Source organism: Rhinichthys klamathensis, unplaced genomic scaffold, assembly GCF_029890125.1.
Source record: "Rhinichthys klamathensis goyatoka isolate OS25496 unplaced genomic scaffold, OSU_Roscu_1.1 h1tg000040l_1, whole genome shotgun sequence".
NCBI classification, from domain to species: Eukaryota; Metazoa; Chordata; class Actinopteri; order Cypriniformes; family Leuciscidae; genus Rhinichthys; species Rhinichthys klamathensis.
The window spans coordinates 13,915,785-13,937,196 of record NW_026606587.1 but is presented as its reverse complement, the minus strand read 5'-3'; the positions used below and the strand labels follow the sequence as shown (position 1 = coordinate 13,937,196).

The 21,412-nt window shown below is 37.8% G+C and overlaps 1 protein-coding gene across 1 annotated transcript; it reads left to right on the top strand.

Moving 5' to 3' along the window:
• Positions 1–264: 264 nt before the first annotated feature.
• ube2d4 (ubiquitin-conjugating enzyme E2D 4 (putative)) lies at positions 265–20,482 on the top strand. The gene is made up of 7 exons (XM_056246920.1): positions 265–548; positions 9,362–9,425; positions 11,329–11,360; positions 12,482–12,559; positions 13,420–13,525; positions 16,684–16,777; positions 20,053–20,482. Exons 1-7 carry the CDS (start codon positions 525–527, stop codon positions 20,096–20,098), a joined length of 444 nt encoding a protein of 147 aa, XP_056102895.1. The 5' UTR covers positions 265–524; the 3' UTR covers positions 20,099–20,482.
• The last annotated feature ends 930 nt before the right edge of the window (positions 20,483–21,412 follow it).

Below are 21,412 nucleotides of genomic sequence, written 5' to 3'. Positions count from 1 at the left end.
TAAAGTGTTACCACGAAAACTATTGTAAGCTAAACTACTAAGCTAAGCTAACTATTGTAAGCTAAACTAAAACTTAGCTAATATTATAGAAGTGAAGTAGAATGATTAAGGTGTAGATTTATATTAATCTTCGATCATAATTTTCTTCTGTCACATCCTTTATGCAAAATTAGCACGTAACGCCAACAGAACTACATTTCCCAAGATCCCCTCTCTAACACGCACGCTCTAGTATCGCGATAATATCTAAAATACGTTGCGTTGTCTCGCGAGATTACCTTCCTGCTGTCTAGTACAGCACTAAAAACTGTCAGTGAGGTTAGAGGGGGTAAGAATTCCTCAAATCGGCGACTGCCGTTTATACAGCAGTGTGAATGTCCAAATCTGTGCTTTTGTGTTATTACGTACCTAACGTGTGACACTGAGAGGAAAAAACAACAACAACCGCGTTCTCATCCAAACTGTACAGGCCAACAGTATCTGAACTAGATCAAACAGACACTGTGCTGTAATACAGCGAGCAAATGGCGTTGAAAAGAATCCAAAAGGTGAGTTTGTGTTCATTGTGTGGATCGCATAACCTCACAGCCTCTGTCAATGTCCTCATCGTCATCTTCTAACGCTGTTGTGAATGTAAAGCACTCGCACTTTCCTCATTTTATCCCCATCTGGTCAAGACAAAGACGGATGGCCAATGGTGGATGTATGCAGTCGACAGACGCTTGTTCTCGTTCTGTTCGTTACAGATTCACGGGCATTATGTTATAAACAGTCACTGATACTTCGATACTGCTGATTACGAGTGTTTGTTTTGCGCAATATGTGATCGACAACGTCTATTGTCGATGTGTGATGTTGTAGCAGAAGGAACTGTGGGCATAAAACACACGTTTATGGGGGTTTTCAGGTGTTGTTATGAATGATTTGTGGCATGTAAGTTCGGTGGAGAACTAAACATCGTTAAAATTTATCTTTTCTGTTGTCTGTCATCATGAATGAGAGAAGCGCCACTGGTGCGCATGCGTGATGGGCGACAACCGCTTTCAAGTTGCCAAATGCTGAACCCCAATGTCAGTGTGTCCATATATGGCTCGGCAAATAGGGCACTAGGACAGCGGAGGGTATTTTTAACAGATTCGCCACCCCGTTCGGATAACTACTTTAATCACAGATAGAAAAATCACAGTGTTTTGATTTCAAATGATTCCATAATCACTTATTATAAGAATAAAAATTCTGTATTTACTCGCCGTTATGGTGTTGTTCTTATGAACTCACACATGCTTTTATTTTTAGGCAGAAATTAAATTACAGCTCTGACATTTTTAGTACCAGAAAGGATCTTAAAGTCCCCCTGTGGTGAAAATCCAGCTTTTAATGTTGTTTATGTGTCTATGTGGTGTTTTTAATATGCTTTAAGCAAACCATGTGCAAATTTATAAGTCGACAGCATTGCTGAGTATTTTCTGCTTAAAACTGCAGTGAACCAAAGACAGTCTCAAAAACACGGTTTGAAATCGCTGGTGTTTCTGACGTCACAAACTACCTTGTAACCAATCAGATCAACGTGTGATCGACAACCAGTGGATCTCTGAGCTGAGTGAGTAAGTGGAGGCGGGGCTCATTTGCATATTCATAGAACCGCAAATACTAAATGAGGCAAGGGTGTCGAGTTACATTCATGCTATTTCAAGGCATTAAGGAAAAAAACATTTAAATATGCAATTTTGGTGATCAAGATGAGTTTTAAGGGATACAATTATTGACTACAGGGGGACTTTAAGATCTGAGAGGCACTGCAAAATGATCATAAAAATGTTGAATGCACGTTTTTAGATACTTTATTAAATGTGCACAGACTAATGATACATATCAGACATTTAACTTTTTCCAAATGTCATGTTACATCAACCAGGGGTGAAGAGAGAGTGACAACAACAGATCAGAAATAGACGGCAGAAGCTCCGCCCCCTTTAAAAGCGGCACATATGTAACACAGTATGTGGTGTGTTGTGTTGATCCTGTCAGAGGACATTTATTAAGCATCACACTTGTGCAATGATCATATCCAGACTCCAGGCTATCAGAAACAAACAACCTTTTAACGTGTATTTAATCATGTAAGCAAAATAATCTAATTATATTAATACAGGCATTATGTTGATTGATACTATGGACTCTAACGTTTAAGAAAACTGAGACTGCATTTCTTTGCTTTTGCTAAGTGTAAGTGACGATAAGTAACGATATACCAATATGCTGTATTGCAGGTTTATAGAATTATTATATAATCTTTCATAATTTTCTTAAATTGAGAATAGTCTTTTTCTGATAAAAAATGTATTTGTTAAAGCTGTGGTCCGTTTGTAATGTATGAATCATGTCTAGTCAATTTAATGTATTAAAGAGGTCAGGAATTGAGAAATCAAATTTTCCTTGATCTTTTTATAGGGATGCACGATGATATCGGGACAATATTGGTATCGGCCGATAAAAGCTTAAAATGACCATCATCGGCATTGGCCGATATGAATATTTCTGCCGATGAGCCTTGCCGATAGGGTGGCGTGTTCCTATGCGCACGTGACGACCGTGAACGAAGCATGAGCGCCAGCAACTTAAACTTCCAACTAGGGGTGTGCCGTGCGTCTCACGGTTTTTGATCGTGGACGATTAAAATGTCTCCACGATCTGCTTTTGAAGAAAAATCATAGTATCGTGCATTCTATCAGTTCAATTCTGGCGCCTTCATCTCAACATACTGTACAACGCGACGTACATTCACATCACATCACATCACATGTAAACACAGAGGTAGAGTTACACTCACGGGACACCGCAATTCACAAAAGTTCATTATTTGCATGTGCGTCAAAGTCTTGCTAGGTAAACATATCATTCACGTGCTGATGCGCTGTTCTAACATCCGCTTTTCTGAGCGCGTTACACCCGACGCTCACAGGAACTAAAAGCCTGTCACAGCGCCTGCATACTGGACTAATCTTTCCAGTCTTATTGCGCTGATACTGTCAAATACACACAAGGTTTACATAAACAAAGTTGGTTATGTCTAAAGTGAAAGCAAACAGAAAATCTGCTTGTCAAATGCGTGTATATTAGACGCGTCGCGTGCAGTTCTTAAAGGGACACTCCACCCATTTGCATTAAGAGGTCCATTGTTAGACAACCAGTCATACTATTGAATGGTCGTGCAACATTCTTTCATTTTCCCCTGAGACGAGAGAAATCTACTATTTACCTTTTTCACTTCCTCCTACAATGACGCAAAAATCGTCATTTGACGTCATTGTAGGAGGAAGTGTAAAAAGGGGGGATTTCTGTATAGACTACAAGCACAAATTCCCACCCTTTCAAACCCGCCCATAGGGGGTTGGACCTAATGCGCTAACAGAGCTATCACAGATCAGTGGGTGGGACTTCACTTGCAGATACTGAAAGCAATATCAGCCATCTTGTTTATAAGCTAAGCTAACAAGCGCTGTGGATATAGGAAGTTACGACAATGACGGAAGAAACTAAACATGATATGGAAGAAGAGGATTTTGAAATTCTGCTGCTCGAATCCGCTGTTCGTGGCTATCTTTACGAGCCGCAATATAGTGAAGAGCAGCTGAGGCTGATGGTGGAACAGGAGGCGGCTGCCTGTCGCGGACGAGGAGCCCGGGCTGGCTTGAGCTGGGCGGACTGCTGGTGCGTGTGCTCTCGCTGTGCGCTACGGACACAGATAGAGTCCGTCTGCTGCAGAGAATTTCAACAAGGCAGTTTCTCCTGGACGAAATCTCTGAATCAGACGACCACACGGACGTTTGTGTTGTGATGTGAACCATCCTAGTTTCGCCTGACTGAACATGCAGGTATCATGCAATAATTCACCATATAGAAAGAAATACAAACGAGTAATTCACTAATGAGTTTGCCAATGTAACGGGGTTCGTTGTTGTGGGAAGAAGGAGGCTGGAACCGGCGAACATTTAAACGTTTTAATAGTAAAATAAACAAATACAAAACAAAAGTATAAGCCAGCTGGCCACACACAACAGAAACAAAACATAAAATCAGGCCTGTTCCTTTTGTGCTTCCGCTCCTCCGTGAGAGATATGAGACCGCTGCACAGGTGTCATTCATTATCACTCGCGTCGTCCTCTCACGTCCCTCGCCCTCGTCCTGCTCGCCACAACTAACTAGACATTTTTTGTGAAATGAATTTTAAACTCATTTGGCAGCTAGCCTTCTTGTAGACGGAAGAGCGATTTCTCTGATGTTTGCGCTGTTCTGGATTAGTGGGAGTGGCTTGCGGAGCTGTGCAACATGGTGCATTGTGGGAGTTGTTGTCTTACATACAAATGCGCCCCAAAGTTATTTTCTGTCTTTTCTCGGTCAAGAGGGCACCAAATTTAAAATTTCTTTTACATTTCGACTACATATATAACCCACTTTCAATAAAGATTAATGTTGAAATGGGTGGAGTGACCCTTTAAAGACAGTAATAATATGCTGTCGCTTGTCCTTAAAGAGATACTGCACCCAGAAATAAAAATTCTCTCATTATTTACTCACTCTAATGTTGTTCCAAACCTGTATTCATTTCTTTCTTGCGCTTAAATATACTATGGAAGTCACTGAAGTACAGCAACTGTTTGGTTAGCCACATTCTTCCAAATAACTTTTATTTTCAACAGAAGAAAGAAACTTGAGAGAGTAAATGACAATTTAAATTTTTGGGAGAACTATCCCGTTAATGTTAATAAAACAACAAAACACAGAGGAAATCACTCACTGCTCTTGACTGAGAACTTTAATAGAAGCTTTAATAAGATTTTTTTGCACTTAAAAAAATACAAATATATCGGTATCGGGCAAAATTAGTTTGAAAATATCGGCATATCGAATATCGGCCAAAATCCAATATCGTGCATCCCTATCTTTTGACATACAAGGTAATTGTACTAAGTAAGTTTCAGAACTCAAAACGTCCTAGTTAGTCCAAAAACAGCTTTTATTGAAACCAAGCTCAGAAACGTGGCCTACTTTTACATAATTTCCTCTTTAGCCACTGATTCGTGCATGTCATGTAGTAGTAAATACGAGACGGAGACACGCAAACAGATCAGATCTGCAGAATGAATAGTTGTGATTTGCTGTTCTTTCGGCATTTATGGGGTTAATGCGTCGGAATATCGGATACATAACAAAGCGCTGCTTTTGTTATTGTTTTGATTGAAGCAATTTGCTGTAGGCTAATCCCGAATAAAACATCTGTTTTGTCATCAGTAAGACATTGCAACACGGTTCATTTGATCAACATGACACTGCAAATGACAAAGTTTTTCACTTTATCGAAAATGATGAACAATGTAAGAACGACAATGCGACAAACAATGGTACGTACAGTCATACTTCCGTTTACAGGAAACATCGTACGTCATCTTCTGTCAATTATAACTGTGGTAACTCAGTACTTAACGGGATAGTTCACCCAAATATATATTCTGTCATTCAATCGCCGTCAAGTTGGTCCAAATCTGACTGAGTTTCTTTCTTCTGCTGAACACACAAAAAATATATATTTTTAAAAAGATGGGTAAGCAAACAGTTGTTGGACCCCATTGACTTCCATAGAATGGAAGAAAAATAATATGGAAGTCAATGGGGTCCAATATCTGTTTTGTTACCGACATTCTTCAAAATATTAACTTTTTTTGTTCAGCAGAAGAAAGACATTTATTCAGGTTTGGAACAACATGAGGGAGAGTAAATGATGACCAAATTTTCATTTTTGGGTGAACTATACCTTTAAACTTTTTATTTCTCAAAACCAAGACTTATAAAGTATATGTAATACTTTGTTTACCTTTCGTTGGCAAATGTTTCAATTATATAACAAGATATTTTTCTATTTATTTTATTTTAATATGCAAACCTGTCGCCCAATCATCGCAGTGTTTGATAGAAAGGGTCAAAAACAGGAGAGAAAAGAGCTTATTGCTTCTAAATTAGGATGTTTTTTGGTTTAAAAGTCTTTAACATTATAATTGGACATCAGCGAACATTATAAATAAAAAAAGGCAGTAATGATACCTTTAATAAAGTTATTGTTCACGGTTCTCATAGAACTAATAGTTAGTTCTATGAGATATGGATAGTTGCAGCAGTGCGTTCTTTAATTCTTGCAGTAATGTCATTTAAAGCCATTTATTGTTCTTCTGCTGTTGTGTTCAAGGTTAGATATGGACTGACCCATCAGAGGCACTTATGTGTTTCTTTAAGTGTGCTGATGATGGTTATAGTATTGAAAGTGTTGGTGGCGAGCAGCTGACGGCTCTAGTCTATCTTTAGACAGGCCTTTTCAGGCACTGAGTTACACAGTAACTTCTAGCAATACAAGAGGAGAATATGAGGACGAGATATGAGAGATTTCTGATGAATGATCCCGAACAGTTACTGTACACACACATACGCCTTGACCCGGCATTACAAACGGTGCATCAAAACTAGAAAACCTCAGGAGAGAAGATGCATGGCAGACAAACATGACACTGAAAACCCAGCTTTTAATGTTGTTTATGTGTCTGTGTGGTGTTTTTAATATGCTTTAAGGCACACCATGTGTAAGTTCATAAGTCGACAGCATTGCTGAGTATTTTCTCCTTAAAACTGCAGTGAACCAAAGACAGTCTCAAAAACACGGTTTGAAATCGCTGGTGTTTCTGACGTCACAAACGACCTTGTAACCAATCAGATCAACGTGTGATCGTCAACCAGTGGATCTCTGAGCTGAGTGAGTGAGTGGAGGCGGGGCTCATTTGCATATTCATAGAACCTCGTATTCTAAACGAGGCAAGGGTGTCGAGTTACATTCAAGATATTTTAATTCATGAATCATTTTTTTCAAGGTAAAAACATTTAAATATGTAATTTTGGTGAGCAAAAAGGAGTTTTAAGGGATAAAATAATTGGCTAAAGGGGGACTTTATAATCCAGTCAGTGCTTGCATTATCTAGGAATGGGCGATATACCGGTGAACACGATTAACCGGTAGACGCTTGACATCCGGTAGAGATTTTGAACTATCGTCTCTATCGCGGTTACGCTCATGTGATGTTGCTGTGCCTGGCGGTCATGAAAGTGTATCGGTTGCATGTGTTTTTAAGCATTGCGGTTTAAAAACAGGTGATTTCAAACCGTTGAAGCACAATTAGCAGCAAAAGACAACTAATTTCAGTACACGTAGAGACTGTTTCTCAGCACTGTCTGAAACTAAAATATTATATAGACTCATTACATGCAAAGTGAGATATTTCAAGCCTTTATTTGTTATAATTGTGATGATTATGGATTGCAGATATAAAAACCTTTACACAATAATCTAATTTTGAATTTGGGGTTTTCATATCTGTAAGCCATAATCATCAAAATTATAACAAATAAAGGCTTGAAATATCTCACTTTGCATGTAATGAGTCTATATAATTTATTAGTTTCATAAAATAAAAGAACTTTTGCACCATATTCAAATTTTTCGAGTTTCACGTGTACTTACGTGTCAAAGTGACCATGTTTTTGCAAGTAATTTATGTCTTAAGTGAATGTAAACAGTTAAGAAGGAAAATAAAGCACAAGTATATTGGATCCGTCCAGTCGGTCTTAAAGTGACAGTGTCCGAACATTAATATCAGACTTTAACATTAATGTATTTAATTTAATTTACACATTAAAGAGTCCAAAATGGATAGTCTATCCATTGTTTTTTTATACCTTTGATTACTTTATACATTTATGGAGTATTTCTTATTTCTAGTGCTTGAAGGTTTTCAGTTAGGTTCATTTTTCATTTGTGTCTGTTCAATTATAGTTTGTTTTCTTTGCTCTTTCTTTATCACTGTTTACTTGTCTTCAGTACGCTTGAGAGTTTTTAGGATGGTATTAGTTTTTAATGATATTGATAATGGTGATAAGAATTATGAAATTTCAATGGTATGAGAGATTGATATCATAACCTTATTTTTAAAGCAAAAATAACTAGCCTATATCGTGATATATATATCGTTACCGTGAAATAAAATGACTCATATCGCGATATAGACTAGTTATTTTTGCTTTAAATAAGGTTATGATATACATTTTTCATACCATTGAAATTTCATAATTCTGATTTTGGTCATATCGCCCACCCCTAACGTTATCGTTAAAGGACAGGTTTAAGAAATCGAGAAACTGTGCAAATGCCAGCGCTGATTTAACATTATTGAAGTATTAATTAAAATAATTTGGGTTAACTCATGAAACATGTTAACAACATATTTTTAGCTCCAAATTTACCCCAAAACTAAAAGGAAATAAAATAATAAAAATCAAAATGTAAAGTGTATATTTACAGTACTGTTCAAAAGTTTAAGGTTTTAGGTCCGTACGTGGTTTTTTATAAATTTTTTTAGTAGTACTTTTATTCAGCAAAGGCGCATTAAAATGACCAAAAGTGACGGTAAAGATGTTTAAAATGTTACACAAGATTTCCATTTCAAATAAATGCTGTTTTTTTTTACTTTCTGTTGATCAAAGAATCCTGAATCACAGTTTCCACAAAGATATGAAGCAGCGCAACTGTTTTCAACATTGATAATACTCAGAAATGTTTCTGGAGCATCAAATCATCATATTAGAGTGATTTCTGAAGGATCATGTGACACTGAAGACTGGAGTAATGATGCTGAACGTTCACTTTAATTACACTATATATTCACATAGAAAACAGTTATTTAAAAAAAAAAAAAAAAAAACTGACCCAAACTTGGGTATTATCTTGAATAATTGTATTACAATATTTTTGCCTTAATGCAAAACATAATAAAATATATATATATATTTTGATGTTGGTGAATTATACACTTTTACCTCTATTACATTTTGAGTTTAAATAATCTTTTCAAAGAAGTTGTTTTCCACAACTGATATTTCTGTAACACCCTGATATTTTCAGTTATATTCATTCATATTTCATTCTCAGACCGAGTTGCTAGAGTGAGATGACTGTCATAGTGTCGCTTGCGCTGGCAGAGCTGCTGAAATGATCCACATCTCCATACGGCAACAAACCTCAGAGCCGAAGCATCAGGAATATGTGTTGGCAACCACATTACACTAACATGAGCCGAACTCTGTTTTTAGAAAGCGTTTAGTATCCTAGTGCTGATGAAGTTTTGATCGGGACAGGAATCCTTTGTTTTCATGTTACTCTTATCAATTTTCCATGACGTACACTTACAAATACAAAGTTTCCTGCTCCAGAAATGTTGTTTTACATGAAATGGCCACTTAAATTCAGATTATGTTTTCCCCTCAGGAACTGACAGACCTGCAGAGAGATCCACCAGCCCAGTGTTCAGCGGGTCCGGTCGGAGAGGACTGTGAGTATATCAGGAACGAGTGAAGGATAATGTCGGAGGCCCCATCCACACTACTGCGTTTTAGTTTAGAAACGGAGAATTAAAACGAATACGATCTCCGTCCACATTAAAGGGTTAGTTCACCCAAAAATTAAAATGATGTCATTAATGACTCTCCCTCGTGTCGTCCCAAGCCCGTCAGACCTCCGTTCATCTTCAGAACACAGTTTAAGATATTTTAGATTTAGTCCGAGAGCTTTCTGTCCCTCCATTGGAAATGTATGTACGGTATACTGTCCTTGTCCAGAAAGGGAATAAAGACATCATCAAAGTAGTCCATGTGACATCAGTGGGTTAGTTAGAATGTGTTGAAGCATCGAAAATACATTTTGGTCCAAAAATAACAAAAACTACGACTTTATTCAGCATTGTATTGTCTTCCGGTTCTGTTGTTCTGTTCAAAATGTATTTTCGATGCTTCAACACACTCTAGCTAACCCACTGATGTCACATGGACTACTTTGATGTCTTTATTTCCTTTCTGGACAAGGACAGTATACCGTACATACATTTACAATGGAGGGACAGAAAGCTCTCGGGCTAAATCTAAAATATCTTAAACTGTGTTCTGAAGATGAACGGAGGTCTTACGGGCTTGGGACGACATGAGGGAGAGTCACTAATGACATCATATTCATTTTTGGGTGAACTAACCCTTTAAAACGACTGAAAACGCGGATCACGTGATCATTCACCAACACTGGGCGTGCGCGTGCCGGCGTAAACAGGACACAGATTGACTATTCCTCAGATTTGACGAAGAAGAAAGTAGCTAAGTTACCTCTACAAAGAGCGGCGCTCCATGTACGGGCGATACCGCCGCTGCACACGGGAATTGTCACAGATCGCTGGAATAATAGCTTGCCTCCGCCGCATATAGGCAGTTATAGCATTGTAAAATGCCGAAGTTACTTGCACAACAGCCGCTAGCAAAGACATCAGAGTCAGTAACGCTTGTAATTCGTTATCCATGTTGCAGTCACTAACGTAACTGGTAGTCCAGGCTGTTGCTGTATGTTTTCTTCCGGGGACGGGTCATGTGATGGGTGGCTGACGAATCAGGGAAGGATACGCCATGACTGATGACACCCAATCAGAAAGCCGAGTGTGAGCCTCTACTATGTCATCGTTTCTAAAATCCTCCGTTTTGACCCGTCTTCACTAAAACGCCCTCCGGAGATTCAAAACACAAAACGTGCAGCGTTTCTAAACTTCTCCGTTTTAGGTCTTCATTTTTGCCGTTTTAGTCTGGACGGGAGGTGCAAACGTAGCAAAAGGTCTCCGTTTCTAAACTAAAACGTAGTGTGGATGGGGCCTAACTACTGGATAGAGATGCACTGATATGAACATTTTTGGCCAATAATTCTTTATATTTGAAAGCCGATAACCGATATATTGGCTGATAAATCCAAATCCAAAGTTTTATATAATTTTTGAGAACCAAAAATTAAAAGCTATGTCCCAAACACAATTACAATGTTCTCATGATAATTTTATGTAGCCGATATGACAGACGTCAAATGTTCCACTGAACTGTATTTTCCTTTTTTGAAGTGATTTCAATCATAAATCAAGCAATTCAAATCCATCATGTTGAACAGTGCACATCTGAAGCGTCTCAGCTGAAGGAAATAATCCATTATTTATCAGCTTTAATATATCGGGTCGATAAAATGAACAAAAATGAACATATATCGACGGATACCGAAATGGTGGCCGATATATCGTGCATCCCTACTATCAGATTACAGTTTAAATACAAAGATATTCACATGTGTTATTGTGTAACACTGACTGGCATTCTCAGCACACATGATCGGATCAGTTTTTACTCTGTTTTAATGTCATGATTCATGTTTTCCAGTGTTTCACTGGCAGGCAACAATAATGGGGCCGGTGAGTAGCTGTCTTATCCTTTTCGAATTACAGGGTTCCCACAGTCGTGAAATGTGATTTCTAGACCTGGAAAAACCAGTAGACTTAAAACATTTGTAAAATCTTTCCATTCAGGGTCCTTAAGAAGTTCAGTTTGACCAAATTTAAGGCTATAAAAAGTCCTAAATATCTTAAAATGTGTAACAGAGGAAATGTGTACATTCATAGACGGAAAACCGGAAACGCGACACAGCCTAATGTGATTGTTAAACCTCAAAAGGTGATGATTTAATTCAATAAATATTTAAGGTCAAAACGCGGCGCTGTTGTTCGTTTCACAGAATAGTGACTTTAGAAACATTTGCAATCAATGAATTCCACACATTTGCCATGTGAAACGATGGCTTATGATTCTGTTGATTGAGTTATGACAATGTTACTTCATGGCTTTTATATTGTAATATGTTGCAGATGATTGTGCATATTTAATATCTCATCTTTTTTAATGAGCAGCTGTAGTAGTAAAGCGTAGACATTTCAAAACAAGAGTCCCAGTGTATTTCGGCCTTGCTTGTAATTAAGTCCCGCATCATATTTTTGGATGGGAATAATTATTGGTATTTTGGTTATTCGTGCTGTCAAGTCGATTAATTGCGATTAATCACATCTAACTTAAAAGTTAGTGTTTATATAATATATGTGTGTAGTTATCAGTCTATAACATATTAAGGCCAGACACAACTGTAGTTTTTTTCATGCATCTGTCAATTTTGAGATTTTTGGCTTTTCATAAAGAGTTTTTTCAGACTAGTGGACAGAAAACATCCAAAATACACTGTTAACTGTATATTTTAGAGCACTTTATGTAGATTTCAGTGTATACGGTGTATATCGTTAAAGGCCGTTTTCTCAAAATGAGTTTTTCCTCCTACATTGAGCCAGAAATCTCCACTTCAGTAAAATTTACACTCACCAATCTTTACAGTTTTATTCTTATCTATATTCTATATCTATATTACACTAATACCATTGTTACTGTTCCTTTAACACTTCTGTATGTAAATCAACTCTGTCCAGTTGTCTCCTTATAACAGAACTGTTGGCTATGAAACATGCATTAGTAAACTGTCCTTGTTTTTCAGAATGACAGTCCATATCAAGGAGGGGTTTTCTTCCTCACGATTCATTTCCCCACAGACTACCCGTTTAAACCACCAAAGGTGAGTTGCTTTGTGCGATTCATTGTGTTTGGAGACCATTAGTCGTATGCAAATTAGGGGTGGAACGGATCGCGGTTGATCCTCACGGATCGGCACGCATGTGATTCGCGGATTAACTGCTAAGTTTAACCATCATAGAGGGAAAGTTTATCATTTGAACGTGTTTTGTCTTGTCAATTTACACATTTTATTTTTTTATTATATAAATATATATATATATATTTTTTTTTTTTTTCAAAGACAAATGCTATTGTTTGTACAGAGATTGTATTTTTTTACACCCCAACCAACCCAAAACAATCTGCCTTAGTTTGATTATAACCTGTTAATTAAACAGTAATAGTACAAAAGATGATGAAAATAATAAAAATAATAATAAAATAATATAAAAAAAAAAAAGAAGCAACAATTAAACAATGGCAATGTTTTTAAAATAATAATAATAATAAATCAATAAATTAAAAAATAAATTAATAAAATAAATTAAAAACCATGACCTTAGAATCGAAAATTTGGAGAATCGTGACACCCCTAAAAATGTTGTTGCTGTTCACGATCAGGGACTATTTTTTTCTAGCGGAAAGAAGGCTTGTAGTGATTTCATGAAAGTTGCACTAATACATATTTTTTTTACTTATTTTGTGACTTATTCATGATACAGCACAGCCTCTCGTACCTTATTGCTTAAATATATCTATATATATATATATATATATATATTATTATTATTAATTTTTTTTGCTGATTCGAAAAATGATCCGATCCGTGGCTCAAAAACCGTGAATTTTGTGATCTGTTCCACCACTAATGCAAATGTATGTATTGGTTTGTAATGCTGTGATCAATACCTTGATTGACAGGTCGCATTTACAACAAAAATCTACCACCCCAATATTAACAGTAATGGCAGTATTTGTCTGGACATCCTGCGATCTCAGTGGTCTCCTGCACTTACTGTATCCAAAGGTAAGTTTCCGGCAACGTCTCGATGCTTGAAACAATCACTTTGAATTTATTTTGAATTTATTTATTTGCCACTAACTGTAAGTCTAATGCCATGTTAATACCATGCTACTTTTTGGAAACCTCATATAATAACTATATATAATAAATTGTGATATGATCAAGCAATTTCACATAAGGATGATGTTGGTCTGAACATCAGCTGTGCTGCTATTGGGAACAAAAGCACTCTAAAATTGCATGGAATAAATTATGTATTATTGAATGGTAGAATGCATTTTTTTAGGACTTCATCTGCAATACTTTTTTTGCTATATGAACATATTACTACGACAAGATGTATTAGTGAAAATAATGTGACAAAAAGTTAAAAAGTTTTGTTTTTAAATATTCTTTAAACATTATTTAATTATATTACCAAGTTTTAACATAGCATACAGTACATGCTCTCTTGTTCAGGAAAACTAACAGATGATCATTATCATTTCCGAATTATAAAATTCTCATGTGGCTTGAGCATTTTTTGGACAGACACTGAGACCCTGCTTGGTATTAAGATGCGCTTTTGGTTGATCGGATCACAAGTGGACGAGAGACACATTCCCGTTTACACCTGGTGTTTTAATCTGTCTCTTCTGTCCACTTTCAAACACTTCTGTCCTGATTTCTTCGAGCGGAGGGTCTATGGGGGAGTAAATGTTGGGGTTTGCGCAGATCTTTCAATCTAATGAACAAAATAAGCTCACGCAATTTACATATGAACGTGACCGGAGACACACGGAGAGCATCAGCTTCAGTTTCTGCTCTGACAGACGCGAGATCAGCCGAACACTGTGTGTGTGTGAGTGTGTTAGACATCAGGAATGGAGAGAGAACATTGAGCTTGGTACGTTTTTCATCTTCAACCCAAACTTGGGTCTTCAGTCGACAGTTTTAGGGTGCTTTCACACCTGCCTCATTTAGTTCGGTTGAATCGCACTAGAGTTCGTTGTCCCCCTTGGTGCGGTTCGTTTGGGCCGGTGTGAATGCAGCGATCGCACTCGGGTGCGCACCAAACAAGCGTCGGTACGCTTTGAAACGAACTCTGGAGCAGTTTGTTTGTGGTGAGAACGTGATCCGACATCGAACAGACCCAATCGCCAAAGAACTGCGCATTTTTGGACTAAACCAGCTGCCGTAGTCAGCTGCGCTGTGCATTATGGGATGAGGAGAAATGTTTGTTGACAGTTTGCACTTTTAGCACGGCAGCTGTGAGAAGGGCGGAGCCTCATAGAAATGTGGTCTGCACCCTTAAAGCTGCAGTCCGTAGCTTTTTTTGGGTTAAAAATGATCCAAAATACATATTTGAGAAAATACATAACCAGCCAGTGTTCAAAACGCTCTGCTTGCCGTAGCTCGATTCAAAGCGGTAAGCTTGTAATAATGTTTTTAATTCTAGTGGTACTGGTGGATATCCGCGGGAGATTCGAGCATGTTTTTGCGTCATTACGTCACATCTGTACACACACATCTGTACACACACATCTGTACACATAAAGAAGAGTCTCGGCTAGTAGGCTATAGTGTGAGGATGCTGGAGGTGGAGATTTATAGCCTTTTCTCACAGCACTTGATATAATTAAACTTATCAATTTGATGGCGGATCCAGAAAGGTTCAAACGACGATCATCAGACAACTGGAGACTCACCCGCTGTAAAATGCACAAGACTTCGTTCGGACTTCGGAGTGGCGACAGAAAAGAAGAGATTGCAACCGGCCCATGCGAAAACAAGGATAATATCGGAAGGACATTACATGTAGTCCTGCAATGCTTGCTTACGTTGTTAACATTTAACAATTTGAGAACAAAGTATAATTTGCACGGTTTTGCGTGATCGATAACTTATAAGCGATTGATGGATTTAATCACCGCGATTTACTGCAATGTCAGAACCAGAACAAAAGTGGATGTTTCTTACTAGTTCAGATGACATTTTCCAGTGAAAATTCGTATGTTGGTCATTCTTCCAAAAAGAATAATCTGTGATTGTGAATGCCAGTATCGACACCGGCGCGGTGACTGACAGCCGCACACTCTCCTCAAACATTGTGTTCATCCGCGCGGTGCCGTGTCGAGGGTGTTGAAGCACAACCCACGTAAAGTTGATAATTCCGCGAATGACTGCAATTGCAGATTTCGAACAGAGATGGCGACAAAGAGGAAAAACGCCGGACTGCAGCTTTAACTTTATCAGTTGAGAGCATGCTCTCTCCGCCACAACCGTCATGCAGCACATATTCGTCTTCGCAAAATCCGAATTACAACATTGTATATATGACATTGTATCATATGATGCTCATAAGTTTCTTCATATTGCGTTAGTAGCTGATGACACCAAATCAGTAAAAGAATAAAAATTGCACTATAAATATCTTCATAAATTGCCTGTTTTTGCACTTCCTGCTTTTCCCTGCTTTTTGCACTTCCTGCTTTTCCCTGCTTGAGAATTTCTGTCCAATGAATGGATGAGCTTAGCACACGTGTGGTTTTGTTACACATTTGGGTAACTTGCAAAAAGGGCAGTGAACCAAACAAACAAAAAATCAACATTTTATTTGGTCCGGACCAAAGTAAGTGAACTAGCGGACTTTCCTCTCGTCTGGCTATTGCTCTTCCCATAATGTTCCCGCATTACATCAGTAGCCGGAGAGAAGACGGCCTTTAGTGGCTGTTTGAACACATTCGATCACATGAGCGTTCACACTACGAAAGCAATCCGGTCGAATGTGTTTTCTACTAACTCTGTGAGTGGAGGAAACTGGACGAGCTCAAAGCGTTTAAACCCGTTTACTCCTGTATTTAGAGTAGTCCACTTGTGATCCGATCACCAAAACATCTTAATACCAGCTGTAAACAGGTTTGTTTTGTGTACTGGAAAGCCTTGGCATTGCTGTCTAATAGAGCCCCGTGTGGGTTACTCTGTCAGACTACACTGATTAATCTTTGTTCTAAGAAGTGACCTAGTTTGGATCACTCCACAGGAAACTGTTATATGACAAACAAACAGAGAACACCGGAGAAGCTCTTCTTGCTATGAACACAAGGCTTTCCAACAGTAGAGATGATCAGGATCTTTTGGCTTTATATCGTGTTTTTAATGTGTTCCCTTCCTTTTTTTAGTCTTGTTGTCCATCTGCTCCCTGTTATGTGACCCGAACCCAGATGACCCGCTGGTACCTGAGATCGCACATACATATAAAGCAGACAGAGAAAAGTGAGTGACCCAAAAATGCATTAAAATAGTTTGTGTTTATTGGAAAATCCAATTAATTCTATGAATGTATAGAATTAATTGGACGTATGTTGTATAGTACTTCGTTGCTTGTGATGATTTTCTGTTTTTTAAAGGGATAGTTCACTTTGAAATTAATTTTTGGTATGTTTTAGCTTACCTCAAGGGCATCCAAGATGTAGGTGTCTTTGTTTTCGCAGTAGTTTTAATTTTGATATTTTTAGGTCAAACCGTTCTTGTCTGTCAGTCATATAATGCAGGTCTATGGTCACCACCTCAAAGAGCATGCACAGAGAAGTCCAAATTAAACATGATTTAATGACTCGTAAATGTAAGTACACATTGATGGCCTAAGACACGAAACGAGCAGTTTGTGTGAGAAAACGAACAGTATTTATATCGTTTTTCCCTCTTGTAACCACAGCCACGTCCAAGTGATCTGAGGGCGCGGGCGCTTCGGTCTGCGCAAGCGCCGGAAGTGATCTCTTCAAAAAAAACACAAAAAAATTCAACGTTGTCTGTTGACATACTGGAAATCGCAATGGAAGACGATTTCGATATATCTAAATATGTTTAGACCTTCACAGTGAAAGGTAACACTTCCGAAATGTCTGTGTAAACAATGAGTGACGGAGCGATCAAAACAGTAAATCACTTTTAGGCGCCATTCACATATAGCGCCTAAAACACGTAGAAAACGCTGGGCGCGCCGCGTTCTCCTTTTTCCAAAGTGCTAGGACGGTTGTGCTCCGGTCGGTTCTTGTCACGTGACCTACTTACGGTGCGCTTGCGGCATTCTGAAAAGTTGAGATGTTTTTATCTCGATGCGGCGCGGACGCACTTGGAAAAAACGAGCGCGCGCTAGAGGGTGACACGGGAGTGGATTTTCAAACCTCTCCCGTCCCACTCCCACGAAAAAACATCCAATCCCGTCCCAATCCCAGAAGAATGACTCCTATTCCCTCCCACTCCCGTGTTGTGTTTTTTTTTACCGTAATCTGTCAGTTACAGTAAAAAAAATACAGTTTAGATATGTGCATAGCACAGTTTGTTACTTTATTGAACTGAAAGAACAAAATTTAAACAAAATCCAAATTTCCTTCTTGAACTAAGATTTCCCTCTTGAGATTGAGTTTCCTTTGAGAATGAGTCTCACTGTTGCTATGTAAGAACAAGAGTGTGTCCACACATTCCGGACTGAGGCTGGTGCGCCTTTCCTCAATTAATCTTCCCGCAACACTGAAGCTCCTCTCTGATAGACAAAATTTCACACAAAAAGTGCCCAAAATGCACAGAATAAGCATGTCCAGTGAGTTTTAACAAGAACTTGAGAAGGCAAAAAAAGAAAATGAAGACTAAAAAACAGTTAGGTCTATAGAAGATTAGGCTGTTTAAACTTGTTTTTAATTATTCATTTGGGTGAATATGTATTATATAAATATATATTATATTTAAAATAAATATAATGGTGTATTATATTTATTTTATATATATATATATTTTAATGGTGTATTATATATAAAAAAAACTAAAGTAAACTAGCCAGAAAATATTATATATAAACTTTCTTTTAGTTTATGTAACACAGACAGCTACAACCCAAATTAAACCCAAGTGTGCGGTTTTTTGTGTGTGTGTTTTGTAGTCTTGTAAACATATCGAAAGTATGACTGAAACGAATGGATTGGAGCTGTTTTCTGGGTTGTTTTGTTTTACATTTATATGCGAATGTTGTACACCTCCCCTTAACAAACTTTCAAGACTATCAATTTTATAAATTACCAACTTCTAAAACTTCTTTGTAAAGAATTGCTCGCTTATGGAGCCGCTGCTGTGACACTGTACAGTGTGAATACTCTCGCGCGTCTGCAGCGGCAGTGACGATGTAGTTACGCTGACGCGCTGCTCAAGCGCCGCTCACTGTGGAGCACGTCATTCACTTTACCAGCCACACCAAAGCAAACAGGAGAGCATAAAGAGACGGGGCAAATAGAATTTAGTTCAAAATTTAAATATAGAGTTTATTTATAGAAACTTTATATTTGTGTATAAAGTTGGGTATCATAGTTTTATTACGATTCCCGGTCCCGCCCACTCCCGCTGACATTTTTTCCTTTCCCGTCCCAATCCCGTGATGCATAGTGATTCCCGAAAAAATGTCAGCCTCTACCGCGCGCCTACATTTGAAATAACGAACTTGAGCGCGCAAAAGACGCGATATGTGAACAGGCCCTTTATGAGGTAACTTGATAACGATGGTGTCGATTACATCGTTACACCAGTAGGTGGCGATAAGGGACAAACTCATTTATTTGTCATTGAATCATTCATTCAAGAGATTTGCTGATTTATCCAGTAATGAAACAAGTATTTATGAGAGTCATTGAATCATATATTCAAAACAATAAAAAGAATTCATATTTTAATTCAAGATTTTAAAACAGATTGCAGCAATTAACAATGTGCCTGATCCTCTTATAAATTAAAGGGATAGTTCACCCAAAAATGAAAATTCTGTCATAATTTACTCGCCCTCAAGTCGTTTCAAACCTGTAAGACTGTCTTCTGAGCACAAATAAAAATCTAATCAAAAAGATCTTCATTTGTGATCCGATCCGAAGATGAAGGAAAGTCTTGCTGGTTTGAAACGACTTGAGGGAGAGTAAATGATGACACAATTTTTTTTTTTGGGTGAACTATCCCTTTAAGTTCTCTGTTCAGAATCATGGTAGAGTCGTGATGTCTATTTAAAACAAAAAAATAGTGATTCTCAATTTATCCAGCCTTACGAGGAAGTTCCTTGACAGGTTTAGAAAAAAGTTTGCCAAACTAAATCTCTTAGTGAAGCCACAAATCGTTTCGTATCACAGGCCCACATTGTCCGAAGGGTTTGAGCTGTAACCTTCAGGTCACAGGATGCCAGTATTATCTAAAAATAGGGGAAAACAATCCTTCTTGCCGCAGTTTTTTAATGAAAGAGAGGCTCCATTTTTGTTTCACAGAGTAAAAATGAGTCGGTCTCAGTGATGATGAGTATGAGTGGATTGTATTAAGTGATGGATGTGATTTTATGTTTGTCTAAATTGATTGTTTATGTGTATTAATACAAATATGTGGGACAATAAAGACAAAAACCAGCAAATAAACTGAATTCTGGATTTCAAAAAGCTAGTAAACCTTTGCGATAACCTTCACCCTTTTTGTGTTTCCTCTTAACGTAGAACTGTCATAAGAGTGTGTCCTTTCTTTTCTCGCAGGTACAACAGACTAGCGAGAGAATGGACGCAAAAGTACGCCATGTGAGAGTGCCTGCGAGTAAAACACTACAGAATCAAACGGACAGAGAAACACGTTTTTACTTGTAACAAGAGGAGTAAAAATAAGTAAATGTTGAGGGGAGGGGACAACTAAACAACAGACCCTTGGAAGGGAATCAGAAAGCGGAGGTGAGAGCCACTATGAGCCGAATCCGCTGTCATGTGCCGTTCTCCTAAACCCGCCGTCTGAACGGATTAGCCTGGAAAACTCCAGGAAAACTGTAAAACCGGACAAACCTCGGGGTACCACAACCCAGGAAGTTAGACTTGTACTACTGTTAGTTCTATTATTACTGTCATTGTGATTTTCTCAGTGTTACTCGTCATCATCGTTTGTCATTGTGATGTTTTTTCCGAATGAGGAAACGTTGGGAGTAAGTTGAAAGGCCGGTGACACACGCTTGATCGTGTCTGAGCCGGTTCACAATCCTGTTGTGAGTGTACGTAAAACTCAACACACTTTTCCATTCTTAAACAGTTTGCGATAGAATGTAAAAAATCTGACAGAAAACCTTAGTGTAGTGTCTGCCTTCCAACTTCCTGCCATTTTGGTTACTCCATAAAACACTATGAATGTGATTAGGAAAAGATGGTGTCCCTAATGAGCAAATGTGATTTTATTTGATTTTTTAAATGGAGGTCATAAAAATAGTCAAGTGAGTCTACATCTCTAAAAAAAAAGAATGAAACATAACATGGTGTCCTAAACAGACATGATGCGATAATCTTAACCCTTTACCCTCCATAGACCACAATGCAACAGTCCGTTACATTTAAACACATTTCAAGGGTTCCGCCAGTAGTGGGCGCTCGTGCGACGCAAGCAATGACGTACATCCGAGTGAACGAGACATCCTAGTGAAAAAGAAATATACTAAAATGTATTTTGAAATGCATTTTTTTATGCGTAGTATACTACAAATACATTTACACATTTATGTACTTAATACCCTCTTAATGGTATACTAAAACGATATACTTAAAGTCTGCTAAATTGGAACAACTTATTTAGTTTAGTTATCCAGAAATCGTGCTGAACTTCATCTAATGATATACTGAAGTATATTTGATTGTGCTAAAGTGGAACTATTGCAAGTAGGTTCACTTTCAATATCTTGCATTTAAAGACTGATATTACAGGTGAAACTAGAAAAAATGAGAATATCGTGCAATTTATTTCTGTAATTCAACTTAAAAGGTGAAACTAATATATTATATAGACTCATTACATGCAAAGTGAGATATTTCAAGCCTTTATTTGCTATAATTTTGATGATTATGGCTTACAGCTTATGAAAAC